At 32.9% G+C, this 19,976-nt stretch overlaps 2 protein-coding genes across 2 annotated transcripts; both read right to left on the bottom strand.

Moving 5' to 3' along the window:
- Positions 1 to 1,224: 1,224 nt before the first annotated feature.
- On the bottom strand, positions 1,225 to 6,556 carry TRIADDRAFT_64282 (uncharacterized protein; the record flags this gene model as incomplete). Its single annotated transcript, XM_002116476.1, has 21 exons — positions 1,225 to 1,362; positions 1,443 to 1,539; positions 1,628 to 1,700; positions 1,834 to 1,937; positions 2,059 to 2,134; positions 2,361 to 2,423; positions 2,543 to 2,588; positions 2,655 to 2,770; positions 2,874 to 2,945; positions 3,053 to 3,170; positions 3,346 to 3,407; positions 3,670 to 3,765; positions 3,872 to 3,930; positions 4,231 to 4,278; positions 4,430 to 4,496; positions 4,674 to 4,740; positions 4,921 to 4,978; positions 5,089 to 5,252; positions 5,361 to 5,476; positions 6,076 to 6,147; positions 6,442 to 6,556. The coding sequence occupies 21 exons, from the start codon at positions 6,554 to 6,556 to the stop codon at positions 1,276 to 1,278; spliced, it is 1,776 nt and encodes a 591-aa protein (XP_002116512.1). The 3' UTR covers positions 1,225 to 1,275.
- Positions 6,557 to 8,700: 2,144 nt separating this feature from the next.
- On the bottom strand, positions 8,701 to 18,506 carry TRIADDRAFT_31139 (uncharacterized protein; the record flags this gene model as incomplete). Its single annotated transcript, XM_002116475.1, has 53 exons — positions 8,701 to 8,826; positions 8,897 to 8,962; positions 9,037 to 9,084; positions 9,182 to 9,274; positions 9,412 to 9,559; positions 9,674 to 9,740; positions 10,011 to 10,110; positions 10,193 to 10,249; positions 10,323 to 10,380; positions 10,454 to 10,497; positions 10,571 to 10,710; positions 10,790 to 10,886; positions 10,946 to 11,002; positions 11,071 to 11,118; positions 11,199 to 11,313; positions 11,415 to 11,528; positions 11,608 to 11,680; positions 11,738 to 11,891; positions 11,983 to 12,042; positions 12,109 to 12,175; positions 12,265 to 12,293; positions 12,358 to 12,444; positions 12,517 to 12,576; positions 12,634 to 12,671; positions 12,741 to 12,810; positions 12,897 to 12,971; positions 13,055 to 13,120; positions 13,222 to 13,268; positions 13,360 to 13,410; positions 13,496 to 13,578; positions 13,677 to 13,708; positions 13,798 to 13,833; positions 13,925 to 13,981; positions 14,057 to 14,085; positions 14,174 to 14,321; positions 14,463 to 14,547; positions 14,608 to 14,663; positions 14,735 to 14,790; positions 14,897 to 14,942; positions 15,049 to 15,107; positions 15,208 to 15,291; positions 15,372 to 15,404; positions 15,513 to 15,564; positions 15,661 to 15,712; positions 15,795 to 15,832; positions 15,968 to 16,014; positions 16,121 to 16,197; positions 16,278 to 16,336; positions 16,476 to 16,502; positions 16,600 to 16,680; positions 16,905 to 16,976; positions 17,157 to 17,267; positions 18,447 to 18,506. The coding sequence occupies 53 exons, from the start codon at positions 18,504 to 18,506 to the stop codon at positions 8,701 to 8,703; spliced, it is 3,735 nt and encodes a 1,244-aa protein (XP_002116511.1).
- Between the last annotated feature and the right edge of the window lie 1,470 nt (positions 18,507 to 19,976).

The following is a 19,976-nucleotide window of genomic DNA, read 5'->3' as shown; positions in this document are numbered from 1 at the left end:
GTATAATATTGCTAAAACCTGCAATTAAGAGATTGCAATAGAATCATGTTAATCCGTTTAAAGTGCCTGTCTAGCATTCGCACACCTATTGCATGGTTCACCACCATACAGGATAGTTCTTTTAAATCTCATTAAGTTACATTTCCAAAAATGCTAACACGAAATTAAACTTTTTCGCGGCATGCAATGATCTCTTAGTAGGATAGGTAGGATTACTCCAGGTAAATTTTATTACTTGAAACTTGTTAAAGCCACATTATGCTACAGTACTTACAACTGATTAGAGTGAATGTACATATTAAGTTAATATCCAGATAAGCGGAAGTCTATAATGCAGAAAGCAGTCTATGATCACCTTCCAATATACAGTAGAAAGATTATAGCCATATTACATTTCAGAAATTATACTATTTTTGGGAAAAATAGTTCTGTAAGTCAGGCTGGATATAATCTTAAGTAGAATCTAGAGTTTCATTAATAAGGGAATTTATTTCAAATGTATAACTTAATCTAGAATATAGAAGGTTCTTAGATCTATTTCATTACTAGATAATGTATAAAGCATGAATAATGCAAAATATTCATTCATATTTCATGTAACACTTTATTGCACAGGAAACGGATAAAACAATATATTCAATAACTAATCCAAGTTGATAGAACTTTTGGGGTCGTATAGTAGTATCTATAAGGTTATGTCACTAATTTCTGTCTTATACACAACCTCTGACGTTTAAGGAATATTTATAAACTAAGCAATTTGGTGCAAGGGTAAGGTACCGTACTTCATGTTAAATAATGATACTATTCTAAAGTCTGTTATAAACCACGATAAGTTGTACTGAGTAATTTCTTTATGTAAGACTAATTAAAATACAGAACTGCATCAATTTCACATCTATCGCCTTCGTTCTTGTTCTAGATTATAAACTGGGGCAAAAAATTTTAAAGTGCAATATTTAGGGAAGAAATTACATCCATTCTGTAAAAATAATTATGAAAAATACGATTGTCATGGCTTTCTTGTAACTCTAATAAAAAAAGGTCTAAAACGCGATATTAGAAAGGAATGGGAGGCCTGTATTGATGAAGCCATCGATCTATAATGTAGCTTTGATTTCTTACAATGATCGTCAAAATTGGCAGACCATTGGGATTGTCTTATGCCAAATATCGATCGCAAACGCCTTCTATACTATCCAATCTGTCACTTGAAAGATACCACAATAAATGTGACTTTATTCAAAAATTTTACAGTATCGTAAACTTGGCTATTTAAAAACCCAGATAAAAAACGGGGTGTCTGCTCATAAATTGTCCTCGGTAGCAGCCAGGTGGAGCACTTTTGTGTAGCATCATCATCTTAAAAAGCATAATATTTCATGAGAAAAAGAAAAAAAATACATCTTTAGGCGAAAAGATGGCATTTTTACTGTTAATACCTCAAAGCATGAATCAGCATAATAGTTGTTGAAATCTTCTTTAAGCATATTAGCCAAGAACCGTTTTATAGGTATGATATGGCTCCCTATTTTATCCCTATAGTTGATGAGGTGCGATTGTGTTACGTTATTATGACATACATGATTTCAAATAAGAAATTAAAGCCTATAAAATCAAATCAAACCAGTGAGTTAAAAAATCTTCAACAACATGATGAAGTTTGGTAGGTGGTGGCAATGCCCCGGAAGTTTCTAAGGCTAACATAGTAGACAGTCCAGCAATCCCAATAAGATAAAAATTAAGCAATCGTAGTTTTTAATACGCATATAAAAGTATCATACGCATAAAATTGGCTATATGCTAATTAGAGTGATGATAATGATATCTTACCAGTTACTGGCTCTTCATAATAATAAATTTTGGGATGAATAAAATTACATTTATGAGCTTCTGTCCAATTAATATGGATACGACCTGGAGACAGCGTGTCAGTACTGTCGGTATAGACAAACAATATATTAGAATTTGAAATGGACATCTAACATATCATTCAATTTATAACTACTTTCATTCGAAGCTGTTATGACGATATATTGGATTTGTTTACTACTTTACCGTTCTCCAGTAAACTTTTTTCCATATTCAAAAGTAAGTACAAACATTTTTTTCTGAATCGGAACCCCAGTTCGCTCTTTATAAATAAATGAAATTTCAAAGAAGTGATTAGACATTAGCTAAATTTATTCTCAGATACATTTACATGTGCAGCTAGATATAAGAAATCGTGATAAGTAATTGATCAAAGAATGATAAATTACTAAATAAAATAGCATCATGCAATCGCTTGGTCTGCTGCTATTACGTTGATATCAAAGCGCGAGAACTGGGCTATCTCGGAGTTAAAATATATATTTTACCTTCTAGTTTAGGTATGATATGAATCGGAACATCTTCGAGATAATAATGGGATCCATTTTCATCTATATGACATGAATTGTTAGTCAGTTCATGGTCTTTATATTTCTGCGATTTTAGTAAAAATTTTATCGGCTTTCCATTTGATGAAAAGCATAAAATAGATGTATCATATAGACTCTACCTATAACAATAATGTCAGCAAACGCGCCAAACATTTGATATATTCCCTGAAAGTAGTCAATGCATTCAATTAAAGTTGATTGCAAGTTTAAGATACAATTTTTAGTTCTTACAGAGGCTTCATTTATTCTTTTTAGAATCTTATAAAGCAAAGCATCTGTGCTAAGGCGAGAAGATGGCCATGGGTTACCATGATACTTCCATTCCAACATTTGATGTAATGCGCGAACTAGTATGAAATTTTGTAATGGTAATAGATTAATGCTAGGCCCTCATTAAGCAAATTATTACATAAAGCCTTAACAGTAAGATAAAGTTAATTTATTACTTACTGGAGTATCTAAATCCATGAATAAATCCTCCAGAAGATTTACGATAATCGCGTGAATGAGCTAAGCTGCCCGCTAAGATTTAAAAAATTGATGGAAGTGAACTGTAGTTACCTTGTCTGACTTAAAATTGTTAGCAGTAATTATTGAAATTTTAACGAAAATATTAATTGAATTTTTACCGAAATACATATTAGGAACATTTACAGACTCATAGCTATCACGTAGAAATGGATATTTAGATAAGTCATCTTTCAGCCTGAATGGCTTGGTCGATCCATTGAATATAGAATCGTCAAACTAAAATGATTGTCGCATAAATGAAAAAATTGATTATGTAGCATTTTGTGGCAAGTATATACGATATTTCGCAACGCCTCAACTATTTGAATAAGGAAGGAATATCTTTTATATCACTTATTCATTAGCTAATAAGCATGTGTAATTACGAAGCGCTTATAATTATCTTTTATACCTGGAATCCGAGGCATCGAATTATATGATCGTATTCATTTCGTAGAATATTATTATTTTGGCCTAAAAACAAACGCGGAAGGCTATTAATAACTTATAAAGAATTTGTGATAGTTAATATGTTCCTTGAACAAACTGATGTTCTACTGCCTATTAATAGCAAATTTCATTAGTTTTCACATTATAGCATTTTACCAGAGCCGCAACTTTTAAGCTCAAACTTATTCTACCATTGTCGTATCAAAAAACTACTTATTAGAATGAGCGACAATTAAGTGCGAATTAAAGTACTATTTCGTCATAATAGTCATAATTAATAACATACCTTTGCCTATGACTCTCTTTGAAAAAGGATCCCGTAATTTTAGACCAATTTTATTCTTCAAAGTTTTCTTAAAAACAATATTTTGAGCTTCGATATCTGAGCCGAATAGTAAATAGAAGGTATAAAATTTTTCGAAAATCTATGATCAATAACTTACCCTTTATAAATATTTATACTATTCGATAGTATCAAGTTCACTTACAGGCTATACTATCCATAAATCGAAGTTGCATGCCATCCAGAAAATCTCTGTTAATTCCTCTATTCACACAAGATTTCAAAATAATTTTCGTTAAGAAATTTTGAAAAATCCAGCTCAAGTTTCATCTATTGATTTCTTTCATCAAACTTATACAATTAATGGGACATCTAAACTTCAATATGTTAGTTTTTTATCGTTTAATAACAATTACCATAAACGAATAATAAGTAGTATACTATTTTCTCAGAAACTATGTAATTAGCCTTTATAGAGATGCGATAGCTATAGATTAATAAGTACTAGTTACATATATTCTACTAGTTTGATTTAAAATTATCATATCATCTTCATAATTCTACCTAACATCTCCAACATAATGTGTTGACCATGATTGACGGAGTCCATTTCTGATGTATAATTAAACAAAAGTTTAAGTGTTTTTACTTGATTTACATTCAAAATCATTAGCTAATGCTGTGAGGTAATACTTGTATCTCTTTCAACTTTAAACAAGTTGCATAATACAGCTTTCCAACTAATAATCTCAACTTCACCAACCTGCCGACCAAATGAATCTTATTCGCAACCGGAGAGATAAATTTCGCAATTTCTAATGCAGAATTCCCTGAAATAGGAGTTTCAGATTTGTTTTAAGAAGGTGAAGATTAAAAAATTGGAGATGCAATAAATAGTAAATGAGATATAGTTCGTTTCTTCAGGAATGATCAGAAATTCGAAAGTTTCATGGTTAGAAGTCCTCTAAACCGTAACATTATGCATCATATTGCATTGCTTCATTTACCTTGGCCGAGGATAAGAACATCTTTACCCTCATAAGTGGTTAAATTCATGGACATGGATTCATAGCCCTATAGATTTTAAATTATATTTAACTACTTTAATAATTCTATAATGCTTAAAAACAGATCATTTGAACATCTAAGAGTTTGTTGGTGGAAAATAATGTTTGTAAATCTTCTAGATCTAATTTTAAGACTAGATAAAATGAAGCATTGCAAGAGAAGGCCGCATTAAGATTAATCACTTACAACTGCATTATCGATTCCAATAGCGCCTTTTGGAATATTTGCCAAAGAAATTCCCGTACTATAATGTAAATTTGCATACAGAAATACTGTATTACTCTGATAGGTAAAAATCTGGGAAATGATCATACTCTACAATAAATTGTAATTGATGAAAGTGTTCTTATTTACCTAACAATAGTCACGTTACAACGGTATAAATTGCCTTCGGAATCATTCATTTCGAATACATTTTGGGTGCTATTAGCTTCCTTGATTTCCGAAATATTGCTTACTTCAGTGTTGTACTTGATTCGTAATTTTAGCTTGTCTGCATAATCATTGAAGTAGGTAACCTAAAATTTTTTAGATCTATTGTCATTTCTTCCAACTTAGACGTGAATGTAAGCTTTAATGAGACAGAAAGTATATAGAATTTATGCAATATCTGCTACTGAGCTCACCAGATCATCTGCATGTGGGAAGTACTCATCAGAATAACGCCCCATCACTAAAGATTCATCGTGGCTTAAAAGCGAATTCCAATCATGCCGCCAGTTGAATTCAACATTCTTTTCACCTGAAAATTCAATCAGACTTTTAATATATTAAAAGACGTATTGCAATTTGAGCAGTTTTACTTAGTTATTCACTTGTCATTTAAATTCTAGTTTTAGTATTTCTAATGCTCTTTTAAAAGCAGTGACAATAATGCAATAGATAGAGTATAAAAAATATTACAAACGAGCCAGCCTTTGTCGATATGCCTTCAACTAATGTAAAATCTAATAGTATAAGAAGTCAATTCCAGTTCAATTCTTCATGATTAAGTGCTTAAAATCCTGAGGTCGTATAAGATAATGTCGAAAGAGTCGACTGCCATCATTTGATTCATGCCTTATAATGCTTACTTCTGAGTCAAAATATGAGTACTTATGATACCCTCGACGAAGACAGTTGTTCAATTAGCAATAAACCACACAAGAACCACTTGCCTGTATATATCTTGTTAGCTGAAATTAAATAGCGTTGGCGTGGTAAGTTTATAAATGTGGAGCCTAGTTGGGTATTTTGCAGGGACAAAGAGATCGATTTTAGGTTAGTATAATTCTGTATTGCAATTAAAATACAATTTAGTTTATATTTACAGAAAGAGTATATGTCTAATTTTAATCTAACCTGCTTTGCTATTGCGTTCGAAAACAACATAATCTCTACCCGTAGAGTCAAGAAAGTAAGCCATCTGCAGCCCTAAATAGTTTTACAAGCACAAAAATTTCGTAGTTCTCATATGTATATCAGTAACTTTGGAATTAATCTATTTCGCGATTCGTAAAGTTTTCGATTCTCACTTTAGAGTGGTTAAACTACTACAATTTTTTCTTTTAATTCAATTAATGATAAGGTTGGGAAATTATCTTAATACAACTTTTTTATGTACTAACAGAAGTAGTAGCCGATAATGTAAAGAGTTTCTAGAGATTTAATATGTCTTCCGATAATGTGAAATAAGGCAATTCTGTTGGCACATAAAGCTGTACTTACCACCAGGGCCGGCGCCAATAATGCAGTATTGATGGCTTTCATAGGATGAAACACAAGTTTTAAAGGTAAGTAATACCGCTAGGTAGGGCAGAAATTTGAAAATTTCAAATTTCATGGTTAACATTTAGGAATGCAACCTGATTACTAAACTTAGCTTTATGAGTTAACGTCACGATGAAATATTTGCAAAACGGATCCGATTATGCTTTATGAATGATTCTGCCGAGATTGCTGTGCTCTGTGATGAAGGAATTATTGCGTAACTTTCATAATAGAATCATTCGCAATTTAATGAATTATTGAATAGGCCAGAGATTTTGTATGCCTAAGTTATCAATAAGCCGCTGTTTTATTCAAATTTGTAAAAGCGTGTTTACTAAGGTTTAAATAGTTTACTTATTATTTAGATTATCCTTAGGTAAACACAATAATTAAGTTTGTATTTGTGCCACGTCGTTTTTTCATATGAAATTATAATCTAATTTTAGAGGATTATCAACTATTACACTAGGATTCATACTAGCTTTTATTTGGCAATTGCTATGTGAAATTCGTAAATTTAAAATAGAAAAAAATTCCAATAGATAAATGGTTGCAGGCAGAGAAGCCATAACATTAGTTAGTATAATGAAAGAATGTTGAGATACTATTATGATAGCTACTGTTTAATATATTATGTATAACATAATCACAATAGAGGTTAGATTTTAGTTGGTAATTTGCTTCATAAAATTCGTAAATTTAATATGAAAATGATAAATGATTACAATTAGAGAAGTTATAATGTTAGGTCATAATTCTAGCTAGTATAACGGAATGATGTTGAGATAACATTATAATTATTACTGCTTACTATAGTAAGGGTATGGGCAAGTGGACTCGTATGAACATAACTGAAGTTAGTCAAACGCTATCTAAACTCTCTAAATTTTTCGCTTAATATATTAGTTTAACATTACAGCTGCAAGTTAATACATCGATCATTGCACAATAAGCTGTAAAAATGTCGCGGAAAATCGATTGAATATATACAGCATTAGTATAGAGTGATAGGGATTGATAGTGTATGGTTAATTCCAAATTTCTGCAATAAAAAATCCAGATAAAAAAATTTCAGCGAAACAGAGAAAATTCTTAATCTACGTATGGCGAAATTTTAAAGTAAATAATTGTATATCTATTGGTGGAAGTAGAGGTTAAAGCGATCATTCGGGTCTAGTTTCAGCGTATTATGAGATTTAAATATCTGCACAAGGTGAGTATAAGCTGTGAGAGTGAAAATAAACCTTTGAACAATTTGTCCATGACAATGTTTCTATGGTATAGATCTACATTCTACGTATTCACCTCACAGCTTCCATGATTCCCTATATTAGCCTGTAATTCTTAAAGTTTTAGCTGCCTTGCAATCCCAAAATACTCTTGTACTAAGTATGTGAAAGTCTCTTTAGCTTGATGGCTATGGTAATATTCAATCTTGAGTAATTTGCAAAGTCTACATTATACTTTCAAGAAAGACTACTTAGAGGAAAATTGATTTTCATTTATTGCCATTACATTTGGAAATGATAAGCAAGTAACAGTATCCCGGCCTAATAAATGAATGTGGTACAAAGTGTTTATTCCTTTAGTATTTTATTGTGCCTTATAATCACCAAACATTTAACCTTGTGCACCGATATTAAGATCATTTAAATAGTCAATCCTTTACTCCCATAACATACACTCTTAAAGATATAGCTATATGTGTACACTTTCTATTTTCCGAATACACCGTGTTAAATTGGATTAAAATATAACTACCTGTGTTTAATATAAAAATACAGTTAGCCGTATAATTTTCAGCTAAGCAAGTAGTAAACTTATTATTAAGACTTCTTAAACCGGTATAAACACGCTTTCATATGGAATACTCTTTTAAGTAGATGTTAGCTACAGTGCAATATACAAATGTAATACAATATCAAAACAGCTTACACTTTAAAATCATTAATTATGGGTTACACAGAATAAAACAGCATAATATGCTCGTAAACGATATCCGTCAATCTCAAAATCGCTTTAGCGGTATTATGGAGTATTAAAAATATTTACTGTACAAGTAGATACCAATGATTATAATACACAAAGTATAAATTCAGCGGTAGAGACGTTGCAGAATTTAGAATTAGAAAAGAAAACGCGACCATATAACATTGCTTTAATTTGTTAGAACAACCGTCGACCTTCCAAAATTTCAAGTACAGACATACGAATAAACTAAGTAACAAATTTTCGCCACCCATGAAAACATCGTGTAAACCGATGCGGTTCTTTACCTTTCTTTGCTAGAAGAAGTTTACGTGCGGGCACTGCATTGCGATCCCTCAAATGTTGTAGATAAAGCTAACGAAGCGTTAAAATTATGATGTTAGTATATGGCTGTGCGATCATTAGTTTTTACTGTAGATAGTACCTGAGCGCTTTTTAAAGACAGCTTAATTTCAATCTCACTAGCTTGATTACCAACCCAAACGAACACCTGTACGCATTATTAAAAGTAGTGGATTACAATCGAAACTGTTATAATTTAGTAATAAACATATTTTATCCCACCTCATGGCCAGTATCAAGTATAAAGGCATCGTCGTCAACAAGATCATTCTAAATAAATGATTTAGCGTCGGAAATTAAACACAATCATTATATCACATTTTTAAAGTAATCTTCTTTCGAAATTATGTATGAAAGTTTCTCGTACCTGACAAAAATCGACGCATTTCTCCGAGATTTTAAAAAATCCTCGATCATTTGAGCAACGAAATAGCCGAGAATAGCGAAGAAAATCTGCATCCTAGATTTATTAGTTAAGGTATATTTATAATGCATCGTACAAATATTGAACGTGTTCGCGGATCAAAGATTGTGGCAGCCACTAAATTATCAATTAATTAATTAGTTTCTACTTGTTCAAAGCCAGAAAATAGTTACCTGATCATATTTCGCTTTTCCGCCTAGTAGTTCCCAAAATTTTTCGTCTTCACTGTCCTCGTGGATTAGATGCGTTTCATAATTTCTCTCATGGACCAAAAAGCTGGCTAGCTCATCTATTCCTTCTGCATCCTTTTCCGGAAATTTACTACCGAATAGCGCAATATTTAACTAATCATGGATTATTTACCATCTAGAATGAAAATTATTTTACTCTAATATATAGGGATTCAATTATACCATTGATAACCGTGTTTATTACCTTCCCATCCAAATGTAGATAGTGCCTTCAGATTGGTCTTCCATTTCTTCTTCGTCTACATTTTCCTCTTCATTCGCAATTGTTGATGACGGAACCACAACAAAAAAGCTGATCCAACAAAAGAATAGCATCAAAGTATTAAGAATTTGATTTAAAACATTTATATGCATGCTACTTTCAAGAAATATAATACCAAAATTCCGAATTTAGTTTTCTTGCTTTTGGTTGTAGCTAAAATATAGATCATATCATGCATATTTATGAAATAAATTTAAACATTTACAATACATTTTGTGGGTAAAATTCCAAGCCTGTTACTAAAGTGTAATATTAGGACGAACCTCTAGTACTCTTCTAGTCAATATGCATCCATTTGCTCTAACTTCATAAAGGCGAGGCTCCTCAGTGATGGCCTGTCGTCTGACTAATCTTTGGCCCTATGATAGATAACCACATCAACAATATGACTCACATATACTTTAATACATCGCATTGCTAAGAATACTAAAACTGACTTACGTGGTGAATAATGAACTTCTTCTTGAAATGAGATAAAAACCGGTAGGACTCTTGTTGCTATTAATGTAAGAATCAGAAATTTAATCTTGAGTTTACATTCCGTAAATCGCAAATAATCATACCACATTACCTGGCTAACTTTTGTTATTTCCAATTTCCCGAGCAGAGTTTCGAATTTCTTTTGCAAACTTTTACAATAATTGAAATAGGTACACTTACATAAAAGCCAAAACACGGAAACGGAATATTTACAGAACGTACCTGAAGGTAAATGTTAACCAACCCATATTTGTTGTAAGACGGCCCTGAGAACGATATAGATTATTTTTTGTTAATTTCGAGTGTGCAAAAAGGATTAGGATACAAATGTAGACCAACCTGCCAAAAATATACTTCGTAAACAGATTCATAGGCATCTTCATCATTTGTTTCTTTCTGCGGATCATCCTCTTCATCCAGATCCTTTGGAACCCAATAGCGGCATAAAAATACGTAGCAGTCGCCATCATAAAAATGACCTATTGCAAAATGAACGTCATAACTCTTTCGCACCAACGACCTGTATTCTCTTAAACTAGTTAGAATCGGCTACATTACCAATTTCAGATTCAGGCAACTTAACAAATTTTTTGCCTTCCAGTACGAAACACTGCATGTAGTCAAGCTCATCGTTATATTCATCCATGAGTTGCTCCTATAAAGATATAATTATAGCCTCAAATATGATAACTTTTAACTGGAAATGAAGCATACCGCATCCTCATTAGACATGGGCTTTTGCCGGTTACTAAACAAGCAGGACAGGTCCGTCTGTTAAGTTAAGAAACATAGCTTAAATCACTACGCATTTCATACGACTACAACAAAAAGTGGCTTACTTTTAAAGATTCCTTTGATTCAGGTTCAATAATTTCTTTATTAATTTTCTAACAAATAATCATTATCAAAAAAAGTTATGAGATAAACTAATAGATAACTGTAGTTAACTTTGTAATCTTAAGCATACTCGTTTTGAAATATCTAGATTAGATATAGAGGGGGAAGGCTTTAACTTTGTAAAATCTGAATTGAGCACGTCATCCCATCCACTAAATTTGTTCTTGAACACTAACGATTCGGCCCTAGTAAAATTTCAATAGTGTACAGTACATGAACAGTTATCGACAGTAATATAAAGCAATAAGTACTTTGATAAAACATTATTTGCAGAAATGTTCTTTACCCTTCCAAAACTCGGTTCACCGTCACAAAATTTGGTCTACCTAACAAATCCAGTAAGCTCTGAACTAATTTTAAGGCAGCAGCCCGTATCAATCGACTTGACTCACGACCAATCCTAAATTAATTCAATTGAATATCTCAGTTATCAAATACAGTAGAGAGTGAACTATCCTGAACTAAATCTCTTTTCTTACCACACGAAAACATCTGAATAGCAATCTAGTATGTAGACGTCTTTAGTGTTTAATAGTGAGCGTTTGATGTTTCCTTTGTGTTTCACTAATAACGAATAATGAAAGCTTATTGCATCAAAACATAAAAGACTATTTATCCACGCATAAAATTCAATGAGTTCATTCCTGTTTAAAGATTTCAATGGATAACAAATTACCGTACCTTGGGGTAATTCCAGATAACCTTTACCTAACTCCACCTTGTATAAAACTAGATTTGAAGATTGATGATTTCCTATATGACACTTGGATTAAAAGTTTAAAATCATATCAGGCTACCATTTAGTATACAAGCACAATACATAATTACATAGATAAGATTTTCAACAAGCTTACTGCGATTTCATCATTTGGTTCACCGCCCATAATAGACCAAAATTCTTCCGTCTCCTCTCCCTAAGCCAATAATATTAGTGCTCAGATTTGATCATAAACTCAAAAAGCAATTAAAGCTCTTCATACCTGTTCTAATACAATTAATTCAGCTCGCCCCTTTTTATCACTTTTGTTAAGCTTGAGAGCGAAGAGGCTATTACGTTTATATCAAGTAAAAAATGCCCACCAACAAGTCAATTTTCAAGTAATAAACATCCTTAAAATTGATTTGTAAAAATCTACCTTGCTTTAGAAAGGTGAGTGGTAGGAGCCTATAAAATTTAACCAGTGCATATTAATTTTTGATTTAAACACTCAAATTTAGCAACGACTTACTTTTCCTCCATGCCAAATAAATAGCTGCCTTCCATAATCTAAAAGAAAAGTATACTTTGGATCCAACGAGGAAGTTGATACGTCCACCTTATCAATGATGATAAATTTAGCAAGGAACTAGATGCACACCAAAATGTGAGCTAATTATCATTTTCTTACCCTTTCGAGAATTATCTTCGATGAAGTTATAATGAATCTGTATAATTTCACCGTGATTTCCTGCAATAAGTTGAATTAATTACATGAAGCCTTCGCATCTGCTTCAAATATACGTACCAGATCCTCAATGGTAAAAAATCCACTCGCTGTGCCGCCTGTTTAATAATGGTACAATTGTTAGAATTGATTATCAACGAAAATTACAATTGATCCAGAAACTCTACCTTCAATATAATCGATGTCATTGTCAAAAATATCCAAAAAGTCTTCAGACTCATCTTCCATTTCTTCCCTCTGCGAGTAAATTATAGAAACGAATTTTATTGTTAGACCTTTTTCCTGCAATATAATATTAATTCATTGGCATTCGATAATCATACAATAGTCCGGCATTGAGCTCCAAGTAAGTTCCTCAGATTTACTGCATGTATAGCTGAGCATGCCATTTTATCCAACTGTAAGCGATAGTTGTGAAAGTATACATTTGCGATAAGTGTCTTTCGTATAGAACAACTACACAGAAGAAAGGTATTTTTACCGTTGAAAATTTTCCAATCCAAAAGAAAATCTCCCAGTCCAATGAGTCGTACTCATTATAGAAAGTCTAGATATTGACATGATTATCAAACATCGTTTAAGTTAAAGATACAAGTAGGACTTTAACGTAAATCATATCTATTTGGTATACGTAAAAATTTTCCCTACCTTAAGAACAATGTAACAATCAGCATCATAAAATTTTCCATGTAAAACTATAATTAACATCAACATTTTACGCAGTGAGCAGAATATCAAGCAGACATAAAAGATACCAAACTTAATGTTTGCAGTCGAGTTCCTTACTTTCTTCGACCGGAACAGGTAAGAAATTTTCTATCTGCCAAACCGTAACGCCTGTAAATATGTCAAAGCTCACAACGCTTAGTTTTCAACGTTAATAATCCATCATTATTATAAGTATAGCAGCTAGAAATCTAACCTTCTTCCTGGCCTGTGTCTGCAGCAAAGATGTCACTATAATCAACAGTAGGTTTAGCCAGTTGATCCATCCAGCTACGAGGCCTTGAAGTATCGCCAAGTCAATATTGTATTAGCATAGTTATATAATTGAGCTAATTTACGTATCCATTTCGTATCCTAATAATATTCCGCTTGCTTACTTGATAAATTTGATCTCTTCATCGTCTTCTTGCTGCAAGTATTGTATATTATGATATTTTAAATAAATGTATATGCTACTAATAAAAATAGTGTGTTAATAATCAATACCGGAGAAGTTACATTCTCTTTCTTATCTTTTGGAATATCAGCAAGAGCCTAGAAAGTAACATCAACAGTATAGTTGCAAATAGTAGATTACGAAGTTAGTCATTTTAGAGAGAGAATAAAAAGTTGCATTTAGCCTAACCTTTAAAATTTTATTGCTGCCCTCGTCAGGTTCAGCACGGCGGTTTAGTATTCTCATCTATTAAGCAATAGTACAAATAGGTTATAAGCTTCAATAACAAACACTTTTTGGTTTGCAAAAGAAAATATTTACCTTTCTTGCATTGTGATCCTTAAATGAATCTAAAGTATTTTATAAATATTACGATTTACAATTAAATGTGAGTACATCATTAATGAGATAGCAACTTGTTGAAGAGGTGTTTGCTACCTGATTTCTGAGTAGATTTTGAAGTAGCTCCAATCAGTCCAAGCTGATGTTCCAACGAAAAATCGATATTATAAAGTGTATTTTTCTGATTAGTCGTATTAGGTTTTGGCGGCATTTTCAACTCTGGATTACCTTTAACGTCTAAAGTCTATATATATGAACAATACGAAAGATACTTAATTGGTCAAACAAGACAGATCTATCCAATCATTTTTCTAGCAACACCATATATATGTTCAATTAAATTTCACGTTATTGAAAACAATCATAGAGTACGTAACAACGTTACCTCTAAATCAGGTAAATAGTAGACTCCTTCCGATAATGTCACTAAGCAATTAAAACTAAGGACCAATTTCTTCAATTTGATACACCTGCATATTTTCAATAGTTAACAACACGCATAAACATTGCCGAATATAATATAAGCAGACCTGAACAGTGAAACTGGAACAGCTTCCAATTTATTTTGACTAGCCACGAAAACTTCCTATAAAATTTAATTGTTTGTAAATCTACAGGTTTAAAGCAATACTGAGATACATCTTAAATCCGCCTAACCAGCTCAGTGAGCTTTGAAAATGTATCCGGAAGGTTGTCAAAGGTCAACTCGTTACCTATCCAACACATGAATAAAAATAATTGTATTTTACTAAGGTCTAAGAATCAAAATAGGCATATGTGATACTCAATGTGAGCGTTGTACATCAAAATTGTACATACCATTTAGGAACAATTTTTTGAGCTTTACTAGACCATCAATACCACTCTATACAAAATTATGTCAATGAGTACAATAGGCATACTATTGAGGCTACACAACTATAAAATTAACGACAATAAGGTTATTAGTAAAATAAAAATTTCTGACATACTGGCAAAGATTTTAAGTTGTTCCGTGACAAGTTTAATACTTCCAGGCTTGTCCATGATCCTGTTGGGTAGGTCGTTAAAAATACGCACCTTAATTATAGGGTGGGTAAGCTGAATTTTAAGGTAAGATGTATTAGCAGTAGTATGGATAAATCTCATACCAAAGGATGCAGGTAACTCTTTCAATTCGTTGTAACTGATGTTGCATCGTCGCAAAGTACTAATAGAAAGAATAGAATCTGGCACTGTTGAAAGTAAAATCAGGGAAAGTTAATTTAGTTCCAGTAAATAAATTGCAACATTCACACTAAGTTAATCGGCATACCATTCTCTAATTCGTTGTAAGAAAGGTCCAGTTCTACATAAAAATCATAATGTCTATCAGTACAACTGCATAGAAGTCTTTAATTTAAATATTACGCTAAATTATTGTATATTTCTGAGCGCACTATGGCACTGTAAATACCTTCAAGGAGGACTAAATTCTGCAGTCCGTTAGGTACGTTATCATTCCTTCTCTATGTAATTGTAACAAATAATGATTAATAATAAGTCTATCAGCAACGTACGTGGGAAATTCCAATAAATGAAATTAATCATCAATTCCTTCATACTTGCGTATTACGTAAGCTCAGGTTATGAAGAGAAGTTAAAGATGCCAATTGCCTTTAAAAATTTATTATCGGATCAGAGAAAATTGTTACCGATTAACAATAAATGTATGTACTCAAATGGCAAGTCAAGGAACCTTAATTGTGAATGACCAAGAGGATTGTGGGAGATATCCTGTCAAAGTTAAATTGAGATTATTACATTCTTAAAATGATGTTGAACAGTATTAGCTACTGTATTTATTATGACACGCTACGATAGTAAAGATTTAATGTATCGCAAGATAGTTAATGTAGGCTTTGCACTTACCAACGTCTGTAAATTTATAAGTCTTCGTAATTGAGGAGGAATCAATTCTGAAATTGAACATATAAGGGAAAAAACATTATAAGGCATGAAAATAAATACACTGAAAGAATGCTCGTCACTTGTACCATAGGTTACATTTGCTTGATTAAGTACCTAATTTATTATTACTGATATCCAAATAAAACAGATCAGCCAAATTCACGAAAACTTGTCCCGGTATGGTAGATATCCTATCATACAATATTTGCTCATGTTATTGTTGAACTTAAAGCAACTACAAGCAACTATTGATAATTGTAAATCTTTTTACCGATTATGACTGAGAGATAGAACTAGCAGGTGTCTAGCAATTCCCAAGGTATGCGGCACCTGTAATACAAAGTGTAATCCTCGATTATAATGATTCATGATAGCACGGTATCTGATACTAAGCAGATCTACGAGACAATTACGACCTATTCATTCGCTAAATTGTAAACTAAAATGAACTTGATTTCAAATTTCTTACCTCCGATATATCATTATGGCTAAGATCCTAGATAGATACACGTAAAATTATCAAAATAAGATTACGCTTTGGCAACATGATTGCCAAGTTTCATCCACAAATGAATCAAATTTGGAATGCTTACCACAGTCGTTAATTCATCTAGTTCAAAAAGTTCCCCTGGTAGTCCAATACTCGTGATTTGATTTTGACGAGCTGTAACAACCTGAATTTTAAACAAATGTCAATGCTGCTAAATGAAGTGTTGATCAATTTCACTGATTAGTCAAATTTTACTAACAGTATTTATGTTACTGCATGGGAATACATATATGACACACTTCTAGTTACAACAAATAATGATATGCTTGTGCATTTTGAAAATACAATACAAAGACTAACATTTTTACACGTACGACAAAAAATGGCAGTGATCTTATCATATCTAACCCTTAAATCTTTTAGTTTTGGTAGCTCACTACCCAGTTCCTTAAGTTGATTTTTACTAACAGAAATTCGTTCCTGCAACGTCCAGATTAGAAAGAGTTAGGAAAACAAAATGCTTCTTTTGCTAATAGCAACACATGCGTATGTAAATGATTCCTCAGAAAGAATGTTGCATTTTATGTAAACAGAATTAGCCGATCTCAGTGGTTAAATTAAAAGTAGTATCGTATATAATTTTGCTTAACGGCTCATTACCAATTTCTTAAAACTTTGCAAGACTTCTGGCATCTCATCTAAGTTGCATGAGTCGAGTTTTAGCCATCTCATGTTAACCATCTCGCCCATCTCCTCAGGAAAAGGAAGTTGCTGAAATTGATTCAAATGATTCTATTAATACTATAACAAACTGCAAGTTGATTTAGGTATAATATTATCGAAACAAGAGCTATTGAACACGTAATCAATCGGAAATAGATTCGTTCTTGCTGGGTATTTTAGTAAACTTCAAATACAGGTTGGAAATATTGTAAGTTTTGTAAACATTATTAGTTAGTATGGTTCAAGATAGTAGTAACTGATGACAGTAAGTCCCTATTTCACAGGCTATATTTTTTACATGTAATTGACAATCCTAAAATCCAAACCGATTTTACCAAACTACTGTTGTTAGGCTATGTCCACTGTTCAATGCAAACGAAATTATTAGCGATCGCTCTATATCTGTGTTTCATAATTTTATTTGTACCTACTTGACTAACTGTAAAGTAAGGTAATGTTTCAACTTTATGCTGCAAGTATAAAATTTTACAAGAAATGATGATAGACATGCTGCTAAATTTTAATAGCACGACGTATCAATCCTATAAACTACATCAAAGGATTTTAGCAGCAAGCACTGTAGGAAGAAATGGTGGTATAATTAATAGCTGAAGAATTCTGATAGTAATACACCATAAATCACGTTCTTTCAGCACATACTGTATACGAACAAGCATTTAGCAGAGACTGCTAAGACATGACATCAGCCTGGTTAACTCATTTCAAAATAGATGAACTCTTATGAAGGATATTGTACAAGGAATTGCGTCTATTCCAACAAGTTCTTCATAGCGCAAGTTTCAATAGATATCAAGATATATCACAGTGACTATAACTGGATTATCGCTCGAGTGTACTAATGCAATCTTGGTGACACTAATACTCTATTGAAACGACAAGATTGCAGCTAAGGCATTTGATGACAGCCTACTGCTCCGTAACATCGTCGTTCAATGTTAACATACTGCAGTATGTCATAGGAGACAACAGCTTCTCTAACATATCTTATCCAAGATTAGAAACAAATAGCAAATTCAAGACTAGGCGAAACGCAAAGAAAGACTCCAGGAGCACCGAAATGACTGCCTATGGAGAACTAACTCTCTTTGCAGGGTAGCCATAACGAAAGCATTCATTGACAAGAAAATGGACAATTTTCAATAAGATAATATAACAATCAATCTAGTTTTTGCAGTCTAAATTAGCCAATTTAGTTTGGAATCTAACCTTAAAATCATTGCTTGCTAAATCGATCCCTCGCACGAAAGGTAACACCCCAGACGCCATCTTGGTTTACACTAGACTTGTAGGCAAAGTAAAGGGACTGACCGATTCACCAGCGAAGTCATATGGTACAGTACTGCAGTACCCGATACGCTTGTACTGGTTGTGTACCGTGACATTTTCAAGTACAGTCCGTCTGTCACCAACGTCAGTCACAGTGTACAGTGTACAGTGTACACTCACGGTACAGTACTGTACTGTAATGCAATCGGTTACCCCAATTTCTCTCCATACTGTACAACAGCGAGCTGGTTGGTGTCGAATTGGCCAAGAGGAACTGCTTTCGGATTTCGGAGAGAATAAGAAGGAAGCTGCAAAACATGGCTGCACAGCGATGAGATTGAGAGCTTGATCTAGCCCCAATCCGAAAGGCAGTATTCCCTTCAAACTTAACTCAACCCTAAACCCCAAAGTTTCCGGCCACTCGCTCGACCCGAACCAACTCGATTCTTCTTCATGAGGTTAGAGACTTCGGAGATAAAAGCCATCGAATAGTATTTGTCTCTTTAAGTCCTGGCTATAACCGTAACCATGGATCTCTAGTACTGTCATTCTATCCAGGGACTTGTCGATTTTTCCCGGCATAAATCGACAAATCCATGTTCTAGTGGTCTATGCTATCATATAGAGGTATTTTTCTTGTACCGCTATAATTGAACCATAGATGTCAATCTTTTACCTGGATAGATTTCAATTGAAGCACCCATCATACAGCCATGGTCTTCTCGCACAGTAGCAATGCACATCCTCTAAACTTAGAACTGCAAATAGATGAAGTTGTTCCAACTCGTAAATGGCGGATCTTCTTGTTACTTGACGTCAATTTGCAGTCAATATTATTAAAATATATCCTGTTCAAATTGTAAAGACCGTGTAATAGTGTTCTGCTATTACGGTACTAGTGCAATTAGCTGAGATTATTACTATACAGGGCAATCCTGCTCGGCAAATCCTCATTTTCAGTGACTGTTCAGTGTTAGTCTTCATCAGCTCCGACTAAGATTGACAGTAAGCCTGTAGTTTAACGCAGTCGAGTTCAAATCACGAATAACTTGCTATACTACAGTAATAACGTCGAGGAACAAAATCTTTTCAGTTCTTGACTTTCACTGAATGACTTTTAGGCCAGATCGATGAACAAAATAATCAATTATAATTATTATTGGCAGCTTGGAGCTGGATAAATGGTATCACAATGATTTTTGATATCATTTATACACTGTGAGAAATTAAAGATATACTATCGACCTTGCAGTACACTCTAGTAATTCTGAAACCTATTCAATTATTACTGAAACGGACTTCAAACTAAAATTAATTCGATACCTATGCGTATTTGCTGCACGAGAAGTTAAAATCTAAGGTCAAACAATTTCTTTATGTTATTCTGCTGAATGAATACCTGTAGTGGAATAGTGTATCCAGAAAATGCCGTGAAATTGCTGATTATATTTTATATGCAGGAAATAGCTT

Source organism: Trichoplax adhaerens, genomic scaffold (genome assembly GCF_000150275.1).
Source record: "Trichoplax adhaerens TRIADscaffold_16 genomic scaffold, whole genome shotgun sequence".
NCBI classification, from domain to species: domain Eukaryota; kingdom Metazoa; phylum Placozoa; class Uniplacotomia; order Trichoplacea; family Trichoplacidae; genus Trichoplax; species Trichoplax adhaerens.
This window is presented reverse-complemented; position numbering and strand designations above follow the sequence as displayed.